At 41.7% G+C, this 20,144-nt stretch overlaps 1 protein-coding gene and 1 long non-coding RNA gene across 11 annotated transcripts in view; both read left to right on the forward strand.

Moving 5' to 3' along the window:
* ppip5k1b (diphosphoinositol pentakisphosphate kinase 1b) overlaps positions 1–10,158 on the forward strand; it is a 35,399-nt gene extending 25,241 nt beyond the window's left edge. For 5 of the 10 annotated variants that reach the window (XM_056251080.1, XM_056251082.1, XM_056251084.1 and 2 more), the window contains 4 exons: positions 3,334–3,441; positions 5,524–5,661; positions 6,515–6,628; positions 9,365–10,158. In XM_056251080.1, the coding sequence (XP_056107055.1) occupies positions 3,334–3,441; positions 5,524–5,661; positions 6,515–6,628; positions 9,365–9,456 (452 nt within the window). In that variant the 3' untranslated portion in view covers positions 9,457–10,158. The remainder of the gene's footprint in view (positions 1–3,333; positions 3,442–5,523; positions 5,662–6,514; positions 6,629–9,364) is intronic. The other 5 variants (XM_056251086.1, XM_056251087.1, XM_056251089.1 and 2 more) reach the window with 1 other exon arrangement.
* A 9,084-nt stretch (positions 10,159–19,242) lies between these two features.
* LOC130085363 (uncharacterized) overlaps positions 19,243–20,144 on the forward strand; it is a 42,311-nt gene continuing 41,409 nt past the window's right edge. Inside the window, exons 1-2 of the long non-coding RNA XR_008807138.1 lie at positions 19,243–19,324; positions 19,431–19,547. This is a non-coding gene — a long non-coding RNA (uncharacterized LOC130085363). The remainder of the gene's footprint in view (positions 19,325–19,430; positions 19,548–20,144) is intronic.

Here is a 20,144-nt window from a genome sequence, read left to right on the forward strand (position 1 = left end):
GATACAGTGATCAAATATCTTTGCATGATGATCATAGTTGCTAATGGGGGTGAGGGTTAACATCTTTTTTTTTTTTACTTGATTCATTATCTTGATTGCAATGACATTTATGAAAATTATTTATGAATGTTGTATGTAGGTCATTATATTTGCATGCTCTTTCTTATTGATTGTTTCTTGTCCTGTTTATCTTGTCAAGAAGAAGCTGGCATTTATGTGTCAAAGCTTTAGTGTTTACCAAGATGTTTGCTTAGCTTTGCCTTTTGAGATTCAATATGTTTAATATGATCATTATACTCATTCCAAGTTTGCTCATCAAACAAGTCTGTTGCTGATGGACTGAGCTCGTAATGAAGCACATGTTTAGCACTAGACTTTTTTTTTAGCCTTTTTTCTCTGTCATTTTTGAATGTTTGTGTCTCTGTAGGGAATCTAGTTCAGTTGGGTTTTGGTGAGGTTAAATTTGAAGTATTTTTCTCAACACAGTACAGCCCAGCGAAGAGTTGAAGTGATCAAACACTGCTTATTTCATGTGACAGTTTAACACTGCTTGAGGGAAACACATTTTGGCCACAAATCTAAAAGCCCAGACAGGCTATCCATGTGTTCCCTATCAACACGTGTCAGTCATTTTTCCAGTCTTTTAACATATTTGACGAGACTGAGGAAGATTGTCTATTGACATGCTGTCAGCACAAATGAAAAATCCTGTTTTTCCACTGATATAGCGTTTGCAGTGCATCAGGACTAGGTTTTGAATTGTGATTTATAGTAGAATTGCAGGCTGTAATGGATGATGCAGTTGAACTTGTTGGCCTACGGTTGAAAAAACACTTCTGTCCGATTTAATGTAAGAAAAATGTAGGGCTGGCCCATTTAAGCAGGGGATCAAGTCAGTAAAATCAGTAAATAAACACAACCTGAAAAATAAAGCACAGTCACCCAGGATCCAGAATTTCTGTGACTTCAATGCGAAATCGTAAGCTTTCGACTACCTAAGTGTGTTGCATTTTTAATGCCAGTCATTTTATTTATTATCAATTGTGTAATTTTATTGAATTACTATTTATATAATTAGGTAACACTTTATTTTACAGTGTCATTGTTACTATGTTACATGTAGTTACTATAGTAATACCTACAAATTAAGCATAATTACATGCAACTAACCCTAAACCAAACCAAATCCTAATCCTAACCCTATAGTAAGTACATGTGAAGAGTTTGGTTCCAAAACGCAATAAATCCATTTAGATTAATTTGAGTAAAAATGTGTTTTCTTTACCAAGAAAGTGGAAAGATGAAAACCACTATTTTCTGTTTCAAACTTTCACATAGCATTTGTAGGTCATAATAACAAAAATAATTAAAATCCAGGTTTTGATTTTCATAGATTTATTATAAAAACTGATTATTTTTTTCCCCAAAATGTAATAAATCCATTTTTTTTTTTAAAATTCAAAATGCAATTAATTCATTGAATCAATATAAAAGTTTTTTTTTTTCATATTCAAATGAAAATAGATACAAAATAGATAAGAAAAACTAGGAAGCCGGGTGTATTTAAGGCGCTGCCGTTACCGTTTACATTGCGTGGAATGGTGCGTTGTGATTGGTTGAGAGCATTCTGCAGAGAAGGGAGACTGGCGTTTGTCGCGGTTTGGAAAGAAAGGGAGAAAACATGACAGAATAACACGGCGGATATCGCATTTTACTTAAAATTAAACATTGACTTTTCAATACCAACCAGATACAATACTGATTTTTGCAGTAACTAATTTTTTTAAAAAATGGCGTTTATCGCGTTTTGGAACCAAACTCTTCATGTATACTTAATATTACTCAGTACTTAAATGTATAATTATAGTGTAACAAAGAAACTTAAAATAACTATAATTATTATATTTGACATCAATAGAATTTTGCACTTTTATTTATTGTTATTTAATGTATTATTCATTCTGTAATTTTTAATGTATTATTAATTTATATTATTTATGTGATAAATTGTAATTTAGGTACCATTTGGCACTGTTGATGTCACTTAATTTAACTCATTAATTTTGTAATTTATTAAATTACTATTTATATAATTATTAGTAATTTTTGTAATTTGACATCAATAGCATTTTGCACTATTGATGTGATTAATTTGTGATCATTAGCATTTTGCACTGTTAATGACATTTTGCACTGTAAATTATTGTAATTTCATTCTCATTTATGTAAATAATACTGATTATTTATATTTGGAAATATTATGTAATTTATTTGGACTGTTTTTCTGTCTAAAAACGGATGAAGTATATCAGTTAGATAATACAGAGGCAATAGTTTGTATTATATGCATGTTGTGTAAAATTAGCTTTCATAGAACAGAAGTGCATGGAAAATTGCTTCAGGTCAAGATTATTGCTCTAGCTGACTTTGTAAGTACAACAAACTTCAGGAGTTTTTGCATGCTATGTGAAACATTCAAGTGTTTCATTCAAATAGAAATAGCATAAGTTGAACATTTGTTGCTAAAGCAGAGAGCTTCGCCCAATCTTCAGGCTGTGTTCAGAGGCTTTGCTTCTTACATGGACTTTAATTGCACTCGGGCTGCCTCTGAAAATAGGTCCTGACAAAACAAAAAACATTATTTCAGGTCATCAATTATACGTTGCTGAGTCACTCCTATAAAATCATCTCAGCAGGGGTTGAGGCAGTGGATCCTCATTGCAGTGCCTCTCCTTCTTCTCTCTTCCTCCTTCTCCTCCTCCAACTGTCATCCTTTTGTTCCCGCTCAACCTGCTGTGTTTAGTTCCCTCCTGAATCCCCGAAGCCTTTGCTTCCCTACGGCCCACACCATCCCTCCTCCATCTTTGCCACATCTTTGCTTACCTCATCCCTCCTGTTACTACATGGTGATGGGAAAAAATATGAGAATACTATCACTACCTTCCACGCTCCATCTTCTCATAATTCCTGTTTTTTGTTTGTTTATTTATTCCTTCATTAATGAGAAATTAATAATACTTTAAAAAATTAACACTATTCTTTACCTTCTCTCTTCTCCTCTACCTTCCCAGAATTCTCATGCCTGGACTTTTTTTTTAATTATTGTTTAAATAAATAAAAGTATATATTTATTTGCTAATAAAACATTATTTTTTTTGCTTTTATAAATACAAATGACAAATTAAAAGTACTATTCAATCAAAACTAACACGATTCTTTACCTTCCCACCTCTCCTCTACCTTCCCAGAATTCCTCTCTCCAGACATTTGTTGTTAACCTTCACCACTTGCATCCTTTCAGTGTTTCATCTTTCTCTCCATCAGCGCTCTTAGATGAGCATCAGGTGGTAAAGCTGTTAGCTGGGCTCTCTGCTGACCACCTACACCACTGCTCCTCCCACCTGCTCTGTGCTGGCCACAAGCCCCCAGAATGCCTCTCTGGTCAGCCCTTTTGTCATTTGCTCAGTCATTCCCCCGCTTCTGGAAGTGTGAGGCTTCAGCTTATGCCATTGCATTACAGGATCTGCTCTGCTCTTTTATCTGACTTCTTGCTTTTCTTCACTCAGTGGCCTTTCTTTCTGCTGTATAACACCTCATAACCTCTGTTCCTCTTTTCTTACCGCATGCATGTACATATGGCTCGATGAATGTGAAGACCGCTTGCTTATGTTGACGTCTGCATAGAGTAAGTATAATGCTCTTATGAAGCCATCTTGCACCTTTTTACACATTTTTTTAGAGTACTTAACTTGATTGAAAATGCAATTTTACCATTTCCAAAAACAGAAAAAAGAATTAGGTAAAAGTAATGTAAATGCCTTCAGTGCTGTTTTGATTTTATGAAGTGGTAAAACATGAATTATGATTCAACACTGATGTTCAATATGAAATTTTGCTTATTTTATTCATCCTGCTCATAAAATAGTTTAACAACACATTTATTATTTATACAATTATAAGGTTTTAATTCTCTCTCTCTCTCTCTCTCTCTCTCTCTCTCTCTCTCTCTCTCTCTCCTCTCTCTCTCTCTCTCTCTCTCTCTCTCTCTCTCTATATATATATATATATATATATAGCATTTTTTAAAGATATTAATACTATATATATACATATATATACATATATATATATATATATATATATATATATATATATATATATGTGTGTATATATATATATATATATATATATAATATATATATATATATATATATATATATATATATAGAATTTTTTAAAGATATTAATACTTTTATTCAGCAAGGACAAATTGAGGTCAGAAAGTGAGGTCCAAAGACATTTATAATGTTACAAAATATCTGAAGGATCATGTGACACTAAAGACTGGAATAATGGCTGCTGAAAATTCAGCTTTGCATAACAGGAATAAATTACATTTTAAACTGTATTCAAATAGAAAGCAGTTAATGTATTTAATATGCAACATATGTAAGGAACAGGAATGTGCATCACTTATTTGTTAATCATTCTAAGGTTTTGTATTTTAATTGATTCATAGTGTTCTGGTTCGTCTGGAGTAAAAATAGCAGAGTAGTCAAACTGTTTTTATTGCTTGTAGATGTTGCCATATGCGGTGTACAAACAGCATGACTATATTTGCTATGCAAAACAAATCAGCCTGACAAAATTGATTGCTTCCTTGAAAACACAAAATGATTCGCTCATAAATCGGGACTGATTCGTTCACGAATTCAACTCACTGACTGAATGATCCGCTTGCTGAAGTTCTCAAGTTAACAGGTCACTGGAGGACACCGTTCAGTCTGATAACCAACCATTGTAAAGGACAGACAAGAATTACAGTGCACCCAGCTTAAGAGATAAAGAAAGCTTTTTTTAACAATATGCAAACTCCCTAGTCATATGAAGAGCTGAATTAAACTGCCTCTAGGTTGAGTATGTTCTTTTTCGTCATAATTAAACTGGGGAAAAGTGCCACTTAAATATTAAGCGTGTTCTTTATCATCATCTAGTTACATTACTGCTAACCTAAACACATAAGCATACAAAGAAGTAATTAAACTCATTTCAATCTACTGTATTAGTGTCATTAAAGTTCGTTTCTCCAGCATTTCTTTGGTTAGTTAAACATGTAAAGCTCCTAATTGGTTTATTAGTCTGCACTCTGCAGCATTTCTCCATTCTAATTCTTTCAGCATACGAGATGCCAAACACTTTGTTAGTAGACCAAAGTTCTAGAACTTGTTTTCATTTCCGTCAAATTAATTGTGAAGATTCTAATGTGTCCAAAGCCAACAACATGGTAAAATGCTATTTCATTTGCTTTATGGTGCTGTTGTTCCATCTTTGAGATTTTGGGCTGCCTAAATACAGTTCTGTATCCCCAATGAATGACTAAATGGTGTTAGGTGGAGTTTGTGTGGCCATACAGTGCTTGCAGGTCACATGAGGTTGGCTTGATTGTCTCGTGTACAAGAGCTCAAAGAGTGTTTGTGGGATATCTGTAATGATGGCTGCCACTGAATTTGGAATCTGCTGCAGGGTTTGAAGGTTGCTCCCTGGTGCCCTCCATCTATCCACTGGAGACACTGCACAACTCACTGTCCCTCAAGCAGGTGGACGAGTTCCTCACGGTGCTGTGCAAGAACGGGAGTCAGGCACAATTCAAGAGGCTCAAATGTAAGTGGACGGATACATTCATGTTTATTATTACACTTGGTAATCATGAAATCTAATTTAAACGAGGATGTTGATCACTTTTACACAAACTATAATTAATTTACACGGAATGGACACCAAACACATTGAAACATCTTAAACGGATAGTTCACCCAAAAAGGAAAATTCTGTCAGTAATTACTCACCCTCATGTTGTTCCAACCCCGTAAGACTTTCGTTCATCTTCGGAACACAAATTAAGATATTTTTAATGAAATCTGAGAGCTGGATCACTCCTCCATAGGCTTCTTAAGGGATTGAAACATGCCGGCCCCGAAAAGTCATTAAAGACATCGTTAAAATAGTCCAAGTGACTACAGTGGCTCAATCTTAAGTTTATCAAGCGACGAGAATACTTTTTGTGCGCAAAAAACAACCAAAAACAACGACTTTATTCAACTATTCATTTCCTTCTCTGTGGGCCTCGAGTGAGTTGTACGTCACACGTAGGCTCACTATTGGCCGATGCTGGTCATGTGTGTGATGCATGTGACGTACAACACAGAAGCGCTGCGCTGTTACACTACGTGAACTAATTTGAGGCCCACAGAGAAGGAAATGAATGACTAACTCTCCAACATTATTATCAATGTTGAAAATAGTCGTGCTGCTTGATATTTTTGTGGAACACGGCGATAGACTACTACCATTCAAGAGTTTGGCCCTTGGAAGCATCCAAACCTTCCCCCTGTTATGGCACCCCTGACAAAGATGCATTAAATTGATCATAAGGGATATTATATGTTACATAATAATAAGAAATGTTTCTTGACCGGTAGTGTACAAATCACATATCCTTCTATTTTCTCTTTAGCTCTGTCTGCCATGTTTGAGTCACACTCCCAGCCATCCATAGATGTTGATAGTCAGGAGACCCCAGTGTCCACCCCAGTCCAGCTGAACCAACCGACTGCAAAACCCATCTGGTGTGAGTATACCTCACTTCACCATGATATATTTCAACGTACCGCCATCTCATAACCGTCCTCCACAGTATGTTTTTTAGTAGGGGAAGGAACATTGAGGGGACTTTCAATGGTCATTATTAGAAGGGATGTGAAACCCCGTATTTGCTGCAGAAGTAGATAAGTCATTGAGTTTATTATATTTTTTAACTCTGACATTTTAGATGATTACTGTTGGCTTTTAATGCCGCAGAGTTTCCCCTGAGAGTTTAGTGATTTATGTGCAGTCTGGGCTTTAGCAGCAGCTTTCAGTAAAAATCTAGGTTGCGTTAGTCACTGCTATGTCTGCCTCTTTGCAACCCATTTACTATAATATCATTGTTTGTGAAAGCAGGGCCAGGAACATGCTGGAAGACAAATGTATCTCTTAGATTAATAGTGTAATTGTTCTGTTTTTGGTTACATAACATTAGTTCTATGAGGATTTTTATGTAGGGCACTACAGAAGGATATCGGTTATATAAATGTGGTCATGTGAATGATGATTGATGAAACAAATACGTATAATCTGCCAACAGGTTCTGGTTTGGCTGAATGTGTGTTTTTTGTGTGTTTTTTTTAAAGATTCATTTTGAATGTGCTTTAAAAGGGTCATATGATGCTTTTTAAAGGGATAGTTCACTTTGCAATATTTTTTTTTAAAATGTTTTAGCTTACCTCAAGGGCATCCAAGATGTAGGTGTCTTTGTTTCCGCAGTAGTTTCAATTTTGATATTTTTAGGTCAAACCGTTCTTGTCTGTCAGTCATATAATGCAGGTCTATGGTCACCACCTCAAAGAGCATGCACAGAGAAGTCCAAATTAAACATGATTTAATGACTCATAAATGTAAGTACACAATGATGGCCTGAGACACGAAACGAGCGGTGTGTGTGAGAAAACGAACAGTATTTATATCGTTTTTACCTCTTGTAATCACAGTCACGTCCAAGTGATCTGAGGGCGCGGGCGCTTCGGTCTGTGCGTTACAAGAGGTAAAAACGATATAAATACTGTTCGTTTTCTCACACAAACCGCTCGTTTCGTGTCTTAGGCCATTAATGTGTACTTACATTTACGAGTCATTAAATCATGTTCAATTTGGACTTCTCTGTGCATGCTCTTTGAGGAAGTTACCATAGACCTGCATTATATGACTGACAGACAAGAACGGTTTGACCTAAAAATATCAAAATTGAAACTACTGCGGAAACAAAGACACCTACATCTTGGATGCCCTTGAGGTCAGCTAAAACATACCAAAAATTTATTTCAAAGTGAACTATCCCTTTAATGTTTTCTTTTTGCTTTGGTGTGTAATGTATCTGTTTGTGCATGTATAAGATCTGCAAATTTACAAAGCTCACAAACGCTTCGATCCAAGTCCAGATATTATAACCTTAAACGTCCAAGTCGCAATGTGAAATATTAGCATAATGCCTCAAATAGAGAAGACAAGGCTTCAGTGAATTGTAGTTTTGTCATCATGTTGCGGATACGCTGTGTTTGACTTAAGGTGAGGATTGTTACATTTCCGACACATGCTTGAGGTGTTTGGCCAATCACAATGCATTGGGTCAGCTGGCCAATCAGAGCACTCTGAGCTTTTCAGAAGGAGGGGCTTTGTAGAAATCAGAGTGTTTCGGACAGACTGGGAATAGAGGAGCTGCAATAAAATACAGTATATGACAAATAATGGGTTTTGTTTTTTTACATTTAAAGCATGTTAACATTCTATAATGAAAATAAAGAACTTTTAAAATGACATCATATGACCCAATTAAAGGTGAAGTGTAAATTACTGTGACATTAGCAGTACCAAGTGGAATTGCAAAAAGGATTTTAATTTTTGTTGTTGTTACTGTTTTACTGTATTTTTTATCAAATAAATGCAGCCTTGATGAGCATAAGAGCACAACCCCAAACTTTTCAATAGAAGTGTATAAATATATATTTTAATCTTTCGGTCTAAAATATGTTTTTCGATTAAAATTATGCGTCATTTTATTCAAAAGAAAAATGTATTAAAATTAATTAATATGATACGACACGAATACATTTAAAGGATATTTTCTTCAAAAGACAAAAACTACAAATAAAAAATTCTGTAAAAAGCAACTGTTTATTGCGGCCGGCTTGGGTGTTTTCCCCTGCCCCCTAAAATAATAGATTTTTTGTCTTTGGACCAGTTTGGTTTAGATTTCTTACTTCCAGTACTGTAAAGCCGGTTAGCACACAGGACTAGGCACCGAACACAGGATGCATCATTCTGTACTTTCGTGCTTAAGTTCAGGGTGGCAAAATCAGTGAATCTAATCACCATACAGGAACAGTGGCGTTGATGCGTGAGTACAAAAACTATGCGTTTGACAAATATAAAGGTATCCTGTGTACACTCATAGAAACAGTGTGCTCGGACTTTAGGATGCTCTATCATCCGTCAGTCCCCATTAAAAATCTTCCTAACTCAAATATTGTAGTACAGCTGCTTAGTTACGTAAATGTTAAACTTGTTTAAAAGTCAGTGGTCCATATGTTCAGTTTATTGTGGGAGATATCGTACATATAGCAACTGCTTCTGCTTCATTGCCGTGTTTTGCTAGAAACTATTGTGAACTGCTTAGTATAAACACTTATAGGTAAGAGTGACGGTTAAGATGTTTGTTGAAAATCCCTTTCATGCAACGGACCTCTAACTCTGTGTATGTTTGTGTGTGCAGACACCGGTGAGCCTTCCAGTACGGTATCCAGCTCTGGGCCATCGTCTCCATCTGTAGCAGAGTCTTCATCCAACTTTGGATTCAACGAGTAGATGTCTTGGAAACACTTTTGATCAGTTTTGCAGAAAGATCGACTTTAAGATTGATATGGTCCTAGTTATAACTTGTAAGCTGCTAATATCGTACTATCTGCACTTCTGCCTGAACAATAGAGAGCCATTTTGGCCGCGATTCATCAGCTGATAGTTTGATCTGTCAGCAAATACAGCTCTGGAACCAGTAATTAGCTCTTCCGTTGGAGTCAGATAGTAATTATGATCCCAGATTCAGTGGCAGAGAGACAGACATTACAGACAATGGTAATTGTCTGTGCTTCTTTTTTTGTCACCCCACACCAATGTAATTACACGGCACAGAATAATGCAACTCGAATAAATACCCAAAGGAGCAAATAGACCAATAAGACCACACGAAATATGAATATTTAATACCAGTCGAGTAAATGTAATTCTACCACTGTTCTTTGGTTTGTGTATATTAGAATTATTTTATGATTTTTTTTTTAGATGTTTGATTATGATTTATTTTCAGATTTAAAAGAAAATTGCTGTATTTTTATTCTATGAAATGCAAAAGGTATTGTTTGGGAATGAATAAATGTGTGCCCAATGAGCTGCAATAGACTTTCGAGAATGTTCAGCTGTTTGCAATCTGCTGTTGTGTTTACGCTGTAAGTTTAAATAAGTATATTTAATTTTAGAGAATTGTATTACTTAATAAAATTGCTGTAATGTATATTTGTGTGTGGTATTATGTTTAATGAATGAAAGGCACGGGTGCTTCAGAGTTTACCGAACCATTGACTTGTACCTGAAAATGATTTGTTGGTCTCTCAGACCTAATGCAGTTTTAAAATTCAATCTGTGGTGTGTCTCAAAGAGAGTGAAGCAAAACAATAATGATGACTCATGCTTTGCCCTCAGCTGTGCTGCTGTGTTGCTATAGGGACGGATTCTCATCTGCTTATTGACTTCAACTGTGAGACTGCAAAGTAAAGTGTGTGTGAGAAGTCATCACAGGCAACCTGGGAGCTAAAGATGAAGTCATACTGTGCTACTGTTAGCTCATTTTCATTCATGTGGGGACATATGGTAAACGTCCAGAGTATGTTTTCCCAGAGGGACCTGATGGAGTGGAATAGTGAAATAAAATTCAGATCGGGTCTTTGAAGTGATTTATATCATGCGTATTGACTTTGCCTAGTTTGAATTGCATAGTAGCTGCATAATTCATATAACGTTAACAATGTATGTGTGATATAAATTCTGACAGGTTATCGAGGCTATTAATCAGGTTTGAAAGACAATATCATAAATTGCTCCCACCTCTCTGCTCTAAAATCTGGCCTGCTGGTAATCGTCATAGCAACAGCTCGAGTCCAATACTCGGCGACGGTGAGCTCGCGAATTAAGAAGTGTGTCATCGGCCGGTTCCCGGAGACTGAGAGGCTTACAACCACTTCAGCTCCTGCCAAGAGATTTTGGAAGAGCTGTGAATGTTCAGTTAGTATATTAGTATGAGGTAATGTCCTTGTTAAGAGAGAGGAGGAGAAACTGTTGAATGCTGCCTTCAGGTGTTATCGGAAATTTTCTAACGTGATTAATACGAGCTCGTCGAATTCATGTGCTTTGTTGTCGGAAGGAACATGAATCACGGAGGACACCTTTATTCGTTATTTTTTGGAAAATCTTATTACAGCGAAAATTATATGTAACTTAGCGTCCTGTTCTTTGACATCAACAAACTAATAAAGAATAGCGGTTACAGCCAGCTATCGTTCTCGCCATGTTTAAAGTTTATGGCCCGTCCAACTCGGTAACTTGACTAAGTTATCAAAATGATCAAGTTCCCAGTGGTAAATTCGACTTGAGAGGGTGTGGTTCATGTCCAATTTTTAACCATGCACCTGTAACTCGTTTATGTCGAGTGTGTCTGAGATGGGGCAGTCCAGTGTTTGCAGCAGTGAGACCGTACTCGGTTACTAACGTAACCTCGGTTCTCTCTAGAGAGGGAACGAGTACTGCGTAATAGCTTACGCTGGGGAAAACCTCTTTTCCACGAGATATTGAAGCCAAAAATTATCCTTAATTTTTTATTAATGTAAAACGCTTTGCAGCAGCAAGCAGACACAGGCGATACAGCTCGCGCGCCTATTGGCTGCTCTTGCGGCAAATGCAGCAGCCTATCGAGAGAGACTCTGCGTGACGTAATGACCAATGGGGGCAACTCGCGCCCATATCGTCACGTCCCGCCAGAAAGGGCGTGGTCTCACTTTATAAATATGCTCGTTAGGCTGGTACAAGCTGGTTTTCATCGCCGAAGCGAACCAGAGCGTATTCCAAGCACGGCAAGATACGCAGTACTCGTTCCCTCTCTAGAGAGAACCGAGGTTACGTTAGTAACCGAGTACGTTCTCTTACGAGAGTATCTCTCGTACTGCGTAATAGCTTACGCTAGGGGAACACAATGCAACACGCCGTGCGTACAGGGATCCAACACCAAAGTCCCAGGGGCCGAAGCCCAGGGCTCATATAGTGCATAATCACCATAAACTCACATAGAGTGGAGGAAGAGAGGCTGGAAGAGTCATTCCTTATAAAATAGCACCCAGCGGGGCTATCATATGACAATAAAACGCGCAGCCAGGGTGAAAGCTTTCAGCCTGATCTGGGTGGCCATACGTGTGTCAACACTCATGGGGCTCCAGTAAACTCAGCATCTGGGCCGCACAGCGGGGCAGATAGCACTGAATTTTTTTGACCGCCAAAAGCTTAGCTTGTAAGGCGGGTACCTCCAGGTTATAGTATTTCATAAATGTAGACGGCGAGGCCCAGCCCGCGTCCGTACAGATATCTTGCAGGGAAACCCCGCTAGACCATGCCCACGAAGAGGCCACGCCTCTCGTGGAGTGCGCTCTGACACCCAAGGGGCACTGCAGGCCCTTTGCAGTGTAAGTGAGCGCAATGGCATCCACTATCCATCTGGATAGGCTCTGTTTTGAGGCGGCAAGTCCCTTGGAGCGCCCGCCAAACAAAACGAAAAGCTGCTCAGTCTGTCTGAAAACAGACGAGCGTGACACATAAGCTCTTAATGCCCTGACGGGGCAAAGGAGACTCGCGTCCTCCTCCTCATTGAGAACCGGAAGGGCGGACAGGGAAATTACCTGAGCCCTAAACGGTGTATTGAGGGATTTCGGCACATACCCGTGCTTAGGTTTGAGAATGACCTTCGAGTCATTAGGCCCAAACTCCATACATGACGCGCTTACTGAAAGCGCCTGTAAGTCCCTTATGCGCTTCACTGAAGCGAGAGCCATGAGAAACACTGTTTTGAACGACAGGTGTTTCATGTCCACCAGCTGGATTGGCTCGAACGGGGCGCCTTTCATGGCCTCCAGGACCGTGGAAAGGTCCCACGTCGGGACTGAAGGGGGCCTGGGAGGGTTTAGCCTCCGAGCTCCCCTAAGGAAACGCACGACTAAGTCGTTATTCCCCAGCGACTGGCCAGACACCGGTTTTGCAAACGTTGCTATGGCCGCCACATATACTTTGAGCGTGGATGGGGTCCTGCCCTTATCCAGTAGCTCTTGAAGGAAGGAAAGCACTTCCGAAACCCCGCATTCCACAGGTGAAAAACTCTGGGCTTGACACCATGCAGAGAAAACAGACCATTTCGAGGAGTAGAGCCGCCTGGTAGACGGAGCTCTAGCCTGCGCGATCGTGTTTAATACTCCTTCTGGGAGGCTAGTGGGTACCCGTTGATGGCCCATGCGTGCAGGGACCACAGCTCCGGGCGAGGGTGCCAAATCGAGCCCTCCGCCTGAGAGAGGAGGTCTCTCCTCAATGGTACAGGCCATGGGGCAGTGCTGGTCAGCTGCATCAGGGCAGGGAACCACGTCTGGTTTGTCCAGAGCGGAGCTACGAGCAGCACTGGGCATCCGTTTTCCCTGATTCGTTCCAACACCTGAGGCAGGAGCGAGACAGGAAGAAAAGCATATAGGGGGCAGCGGGGCCAAACATGAGCCAGCGCGTCCTTGCTTTTCGAGAAAAACTTCGGGCAATGAGCATTTTCGTGGGACGCGAATAGGTCCACCTGTGCTCTGCCGAACGTTTTCCACAGCAGCTGGATCGTCTGCGGGTGCAGCGACCATTCCCCTGCTGGAACATTGTTCCTGGACAGTCTGTCTGGTCCCACATTCAGGTGACCAGGCACGTGCGCTGCTCTCAGTGAGAGCAGGTTGTGCTGAGCCCAGACCAGGAGGCGTTCCGTCAGCCTGTGAAGGTTTCGTGACCTGACGCCGCCCTGGCGATTTATGTATGCCACCACTGACATGTTGTCCGACTGGACCAAGACGTGGTGGCCTGTTACCTGGGGACAAAAACGCCGTAGCGCTTTGTCGACTGCTATCATCTCCAAGCAGTTTATGTGAAGGAGCTTTTCCCGTTCTGACCACAGGCCAGCTAGCGGTCTGCCCTCGAGCAGCGCTCCCCACCCCGAGGTGGAGGCGTCCGTAGACACCACCTTCACACTCGAAGCGGTCCCCAGACTCACACCTGACTGATACCAGTCGGTTATTTTCTAAGGTTCCAGAGCTGAAACACACTGTAGGTCGACCCTGAGGCGAAACAGACCCGCTGTCCATGCCCTGGGTGGAACCCGCGCTTTCAGCCACATCTGCAGTGGGCGCATGCGACGCAAGCCCAACTGGAGTACAGAGGCCGCTGAGGCCATCAGCCCCAGCATTTTCTGAAACCTTTTGAGCGGAACTATCGAGCCGTGGCGGAAGGATTTCGCGACGCACTGAATATTTAGTCCGCGCTCTGGTGACAGGCGTGCCGTCATGGATAGCGAGTCTAACACTGTTCCCAGAAAGGAAATTTTCTGACTGGGAGACAGTGAGCTCCTCGCCCAATTGACTGTGAGGCCCAGCTCCTCGAGGTGCTCGAGTAATGCGGCCCTGTGTTCTATGAGCTCCGATCGTGATCGAGCTAGAATCAGCCAATCGTCCAAGTAGTTCAGGACTCGCATGCCCTGACGTCTCAGGGGTGCGAGCGCCGCGTCCATGCACTTCGTGAATGTACGAGGTGCTAGGGACAGGCCGAACGGCAGGACTGTGTATTAAAATGCCTGGCCCTCGAAAGCGAATCTCAAGAATCGCCTGTGATGGGACGCTATTTGTAGTTGGAAATAGGCGTCTTTCAGATCTATTGACATAAACCAGTCCCCGTGGCGCACTTGCGCGAGGATTTTCCTGGTCGTAAGCATTCTGAACTGGCGTTCACAAGCGCTCTGTTCAGCTGTCGCAGATCTAAAATGGGTCTGAGACCTCCATCTTTTTTCGGTACCAGAAAATATCTGCTGTGTAGGCCCCCTTTGCTCTGAGCTTGAGATAAAGGTTCTATAGCACCTTTGCTCAGTAGTTTTGCTATCTCGGCTCGAAGTAGATGAGATACTTCATTTTTCACCGTCGTCTGTAACGAACTGTAGCGAACTGTAGCGAACTGTAACGAATAGCCTCTTTTTATAGTGTTCAGCACCCATTCTGATACCCCAGGAAGCTGTGCCCACACTTTCGCGTGAATAGCTAGGGGTAGAATGAGATCTGGGCTCTGGCCGAGACATAGTGACAGCAAAGGAAGCTCCGGCGTGCTGTAACGCAGACACTGTGTTTACAGTGTGTGAGGCGGGGGGCGCGCCGATCGCGGCGGGCAGCCTGGCCGCGCTCAAAACCCTTATAGCAGTTTGCTGAGGGAGAGAGAGCGGGGCGAGCCCCGTGGGGCTTAACATGTCTGTGAGTGAATGTGGGCGCAGGACAGCGGGCACATTTACTGCACTGAAAAACACCGTCGGCCTGAGCTGACTGAATGCGTGTTGGTTTCGTTTTTACAGAACCCGTGGGACATGTGGTGTGTAGTGTTTGTGGGCACTGAGACGTAGGCACATTCACTACATTTAGTGCACAATCGACATGAGGCGATTTTGTTTGTGCGAGCCCTGCATTTTTGCGGGCTGTGTTTGTGTGTAGAAATGAGCCCTGGGTTGTGGGCATTTTCAATACACTCATAACACCATCGGCTGTGGCCGGAATACCAGAAAATACACCGTTTATGTGATTTATCTGGGTCGCCGTGGGAACAGCATTTGTGTGCAGGCAAGCGGGCATGGTACTGGCTTGCTTACTGCAAAATACACTGGAACAGTCACATTTTCTGGAACTGAACGAGCGAAAATTTCAGTGGAAGTCTGGCCACGGCGAGACTGAAACACCGTCGATTTCCTAGGAGGCTAGGAAGACTTGTGTTGGTTTCGTTTTACAGAAACCGTGGTAGTGTTTGTGGGCACTGGGTTGTGGGCACATTCACTACATTTAATGCACAATTGACATGCGTCGATTTCATTTGTGCGAGCCCTGTACCGTGGCGGGCTGTGTTTGTGTGTAGAAATGAACATTGGGCTGTGAGCATTTTATTACACTTATAACACCATCGGCTGTGGCCGGAAAACCAGAAATACAATGATTACATGATTTTTCTGGGTCGCCGTGGAAACGGCCTTTATGTGCAGGCAAGCGGGCCGTGGTACCAGCTTGTTTACTGCAAAATACACTGGAACAGTCGCATTTTCTGGAACTGAACGAGCGAAAAGTTTCGGTGGAAGTCTGGCCGCGGCGAGACTAAATTTTTATCTGCTGCAAGAGCCGGGATCGAACACGGGTCTCTCGCGCGAAGGCTTCGGGTTCTGCCACTGGACCACAGGGAGAACTACATTACCACAAGCAGATAAGAGTTTGTATGCGTTTGTATGCAGGTGTGCGTGTTATACAACAGGCTCATTGCTGCAATAATGACATTTTCAGCCGCTCAAACTAGGAGCTGAGAAATGTTTGAGAAATAAAGATTAGTCCGGCCTCGGCGGGGACTAAAACACACTCTTTTCTCATTTGCCGGTGACGCACGCCGATGGGGGGCGGGGTAGATTTCTTATAACGTAAAGAAAGCTAGCCGCGGTTTTAGGGCTCGCGGTCTTGATGCTGGCCCGTTTCCCTGACGACTCGCTGGCCCGTTTCCCTGACGACGCGCTGTTGCGCGGGCGCCTCCCAGTCGAGGCCGATGCTTTCCACGGCCTGAGAGAGCAGACGCATCAGCTCAGTCTCAATGCCGGCTCTCTTACCAGTGGTTTGGCGGGAAACGCTAGCGGAGGGGAGGTCCACGGAGCTCGCCCAATCCTCGCTATCAGATGCCAGAAGAGAACAAGCCTCGGTGGGTTCGTCGAACTCGTGGATGGACGCGGCGGCAGGCGGCGGCCGTTGTCCGTCAGTGAGCGACTCGAGCGAAGCCGGCGAAGCTGGCGGGCGAACCGGCGAGCTTTGGCGGGCTGGAGAGAGCTCGGGAGCGCGCTGGGCGCGGCGCTTCTTGCGGCGCGGCACCACGGCGGGCTGTGGTGAAGGCTCGGAGAATGATGCCAGGCGAGTCCTCAGAGTCACCATAGGCAAAAAGCTCGCAATGAGGGCATCCGCCGTCAGCGAGTGCGATGGCCGCGTGATCCTCACCCAGGCAGGACACACAGATGACGTGACGGTCCCCGTCGCTGAGTGGGGCGCGGCACGAGCCACAGGATGGCATCTTTAAAAAGACGCAGCTCTTTTGTGATGAGAAGTGTGAGTCGCGTCAAGTAAGCGAGCAAACACTCTCAGCAGAGTAAGGATACAAAGTGATATAAAAGGATATAGAACGCCGGAAAGCGCAGCAGGTACGGCAGTTGAAGGCGGCGAGGCCAGCGACTCCAGAGCTCGTCCCGCTGAAAAGCTTGCTTCGACGGCGCGGCTTCTCACTCCGGATCCAGCGATGCGTGTGCTTCGCTGAAGAGATGAAAATCAGCTTGTACCAGCCTAACGAGCATATTTATAGAGTGAGACCACGCCCTTTCAGGCGGGACGTGACGATATGGGCGCGAGTTGCCCCCATTGGTCATTACGCCACGCAGAGTCTCTCTCGATAGGCTGCTGCATTTGCCGCAAGAGCAGCCAATAGGCGCGCGAGCTGTATCGCCTGTGTCTGCTTGCTGCTGCAAAGCGTTTTACATTAATAAAAAATTAAGGATAATTTTTGGCTTCAATATCTCGTGGAAAAGAGGTTTTCCCCAGCGTAAGCTATTACGCAGTACGAGAGATACTCTCGTAAGAGAAACACACTTCTCCCCTGCTCCAGATGAGATCTGTTGAAAAAATCTGTTTGCATCTGACATTTAAAAACAGTAACGTTAACGTTATTTGTGAATTAGCGGTGGCTAACTGAGTTTAGCAGTGACCCGTGTTAAGTGATCTTGATCTCACTTCAACTAAAAATTAAACAGAAGGTATTGTGTTCCTGTTAACCTGTTTAATGGTTACTATTGTGAGGGAAGCTGTGAGTGCCTTTTTCTTTAAATACTGTTTTGTTTCCCTGTTTTTGTATAGCAAGGGAGTTGAGGGAAGTTTATGTTGTTTATTTCTTTTTGTTTAACCTTTCTTAGGTTAGTTAGGACTCTTCCCAAAATTAGTTAGTGGGCTGTTTTGTTCGTTATTTTAGGCCTTGCTCTCTCCTGAGCCATTGCTCCCTAGTAGGCTAACCAATGTTCTGTCCTTTTTTGGGGGTCTTTTTTTGTTGTTGTTGTTGTAAATAAAATCCTTTCTTTGATGTATATAAATGTCGTCTTCACTCTGGGACGGAGGATTGAAGTGTGTTCTCGCCTGCCCCTTTTTTATTTTTTATTTTTTTTTAACGCTTTTTCCTTTGTTCCCGAGACAGTTCGGGGAATGTAGGCCTAACAGTTACTTTAACATTATTCTAACGTTATTTTAATGTTCCCCTAATGTTATTTTAACGTTGCTGTAACATTATTTTGATGGTGCTATAACGTTATTCTAATGTTCCCCTAACGATATTATAACGTTACTTTAACGTTCCCCTAACGTTATTTTAATATTCCCCTAACTTTAAAATAATGTTCCCCTAATGTTAGAATACATTTTGCAATGCCATGTCATTTGGTCCTTGAAACAAGGAATGAAAACTAACATTTTGGCAGAACATAACAGAAAACTGGAACAAAATCCCTTTCAATCATTCCAGAGTGAAATTGTTATTTTTAAATACCGTAAGTAATTAAAAAAGTTATTTTGTTCTGATAATTTGTCAATGACATCAAAGAAGCCAGTAATTTCTTTTTCACTGTAAACATTTATAGATACACTACATCTATTTGCAGATTGCTTTAATTGCCCATCTGAATGCACGAGAGAAAGCGTTTATCTGTTGTTCTGTGCATCCGTCAGTTGAAGGCACAGCGGCTGGTGATCTGCTACCCACCCCCCAAAACCAGGGGTCACTTAGGTTTTTTTGTTTGTTTTAAATTGCCGGATCAGTTTGCATATTTTGGGCTCGTTGTTTGAGACCAGGTTGCTTATTTCTCTAGCGAAACCTGGCAGACTTCTTGAGGAACCATTTCAGCCAAAGCTACAGACTGAAACACAAGCCTGCACAGTTCTGAGAAGAATCCACTTCAACATCAAGCACAAACCAAGTATGACTGATTATCTATATTATGTAAAACTAATTTATTTAATGTCAAAACTATATATATATCCTCAGATATTGGTTCCTCTTTTCCAGTTTCCCAGGGTCATCTTCTGAGATTATAAAAAGTAACATTCAGAAGGTTGTTGCAATCTTTTAATATCCATTTTTTATATTGTTTTTTATCTATCCAATTAAATATTTTCTCTTTACTAACCATATATTTAATGTCTTATGTATCCTGCCTCCCTTATATATTTATAGTGAGGCTGAGGAAGAAGTTTTCATAGTTTCATCCCAGTAAGGCCCAGCTGAAACAGTCAAAAAAGGCAGAAGAGAGACAACAGTAAGTTTAGAAACTGATAAAACACTTGATGTAACTTTTTAAATAGGTATGCTGTTATTAATTTGTAGTGAGTGTTTTCGGTTGTTACATTACTGTTATTTTGCAGTTGCAGGAGACGAGGTCAACCGAGACAAACACAGAAAGAGCATTGTGAAGGACAGAAATGGGGGAGCTCAATATAGGATGAGGAAGATGTTGTTAATGGATGCATGCAGGAGCTACAGTGAGGAATGGAATCTGCAGGTACACATCATTTCATGTGTTATTTACTGCTTTTGTTTGAAATCTTTGACTGAAAGTAGATGTTGTATTGCATAGGTTGGGCCATCACCCAGCTGTAAGGGTTTTGGGAGGGATATATTTTAAATGTAACCAACCAAGTCACTTTGTTTTAAGGGTTTTGGGTGGGATAGATTTCAAGTTTAAAATTGAAATGATTTTTGAGGACCGTCTGTGTGCTGGTTTGGGGGTGGGTTTAGTCTCAAAGCAACCAAGCCATTAACATGAACGACCAAAAAGGGAGGGTGGCACAAAGGTGTGAATTTCCTCTGAAAAAATGCCTTAAGCCAGGTGCACTCTGTACGATTTATAATAGTCCTTTTTTTTACGACTGTTGCTTGTCAGACTGTATGAACATGAATACCTCTGTAAGCCATGCCACACTGTAGGATCTCAGTTGCCATTCATGTCAGACTGTACAACAGTCAAGACGCGTTAAAAACAGACTCGTCCGAAGTTTTACATCATCAGTCCGTGACGTTCGGTGACTGTGAGCTGCATTACATGTGTGATCGTCGTAGGAGAAGCCACAAACCAGGAC

The sequence above is a fragment of the Rhinichthys klamathensis genome, unplaced genomic scaffold (genome assembly GCF_029890125.1).
Source record: "Rhinichthys klamathensis goyatoka isolate OS25496 unplaced genomic scaffold, OSU_Roscu_1.1 h1tg000076l_1, whole genome shotgun sequence".
Lineage (NCBI taxonomy): Eukaryota > Metazoa > Chordata > Actinopteri > Cypriniformes > Leuciscidae > Rhinichthys > Rhinichthys klamathensis.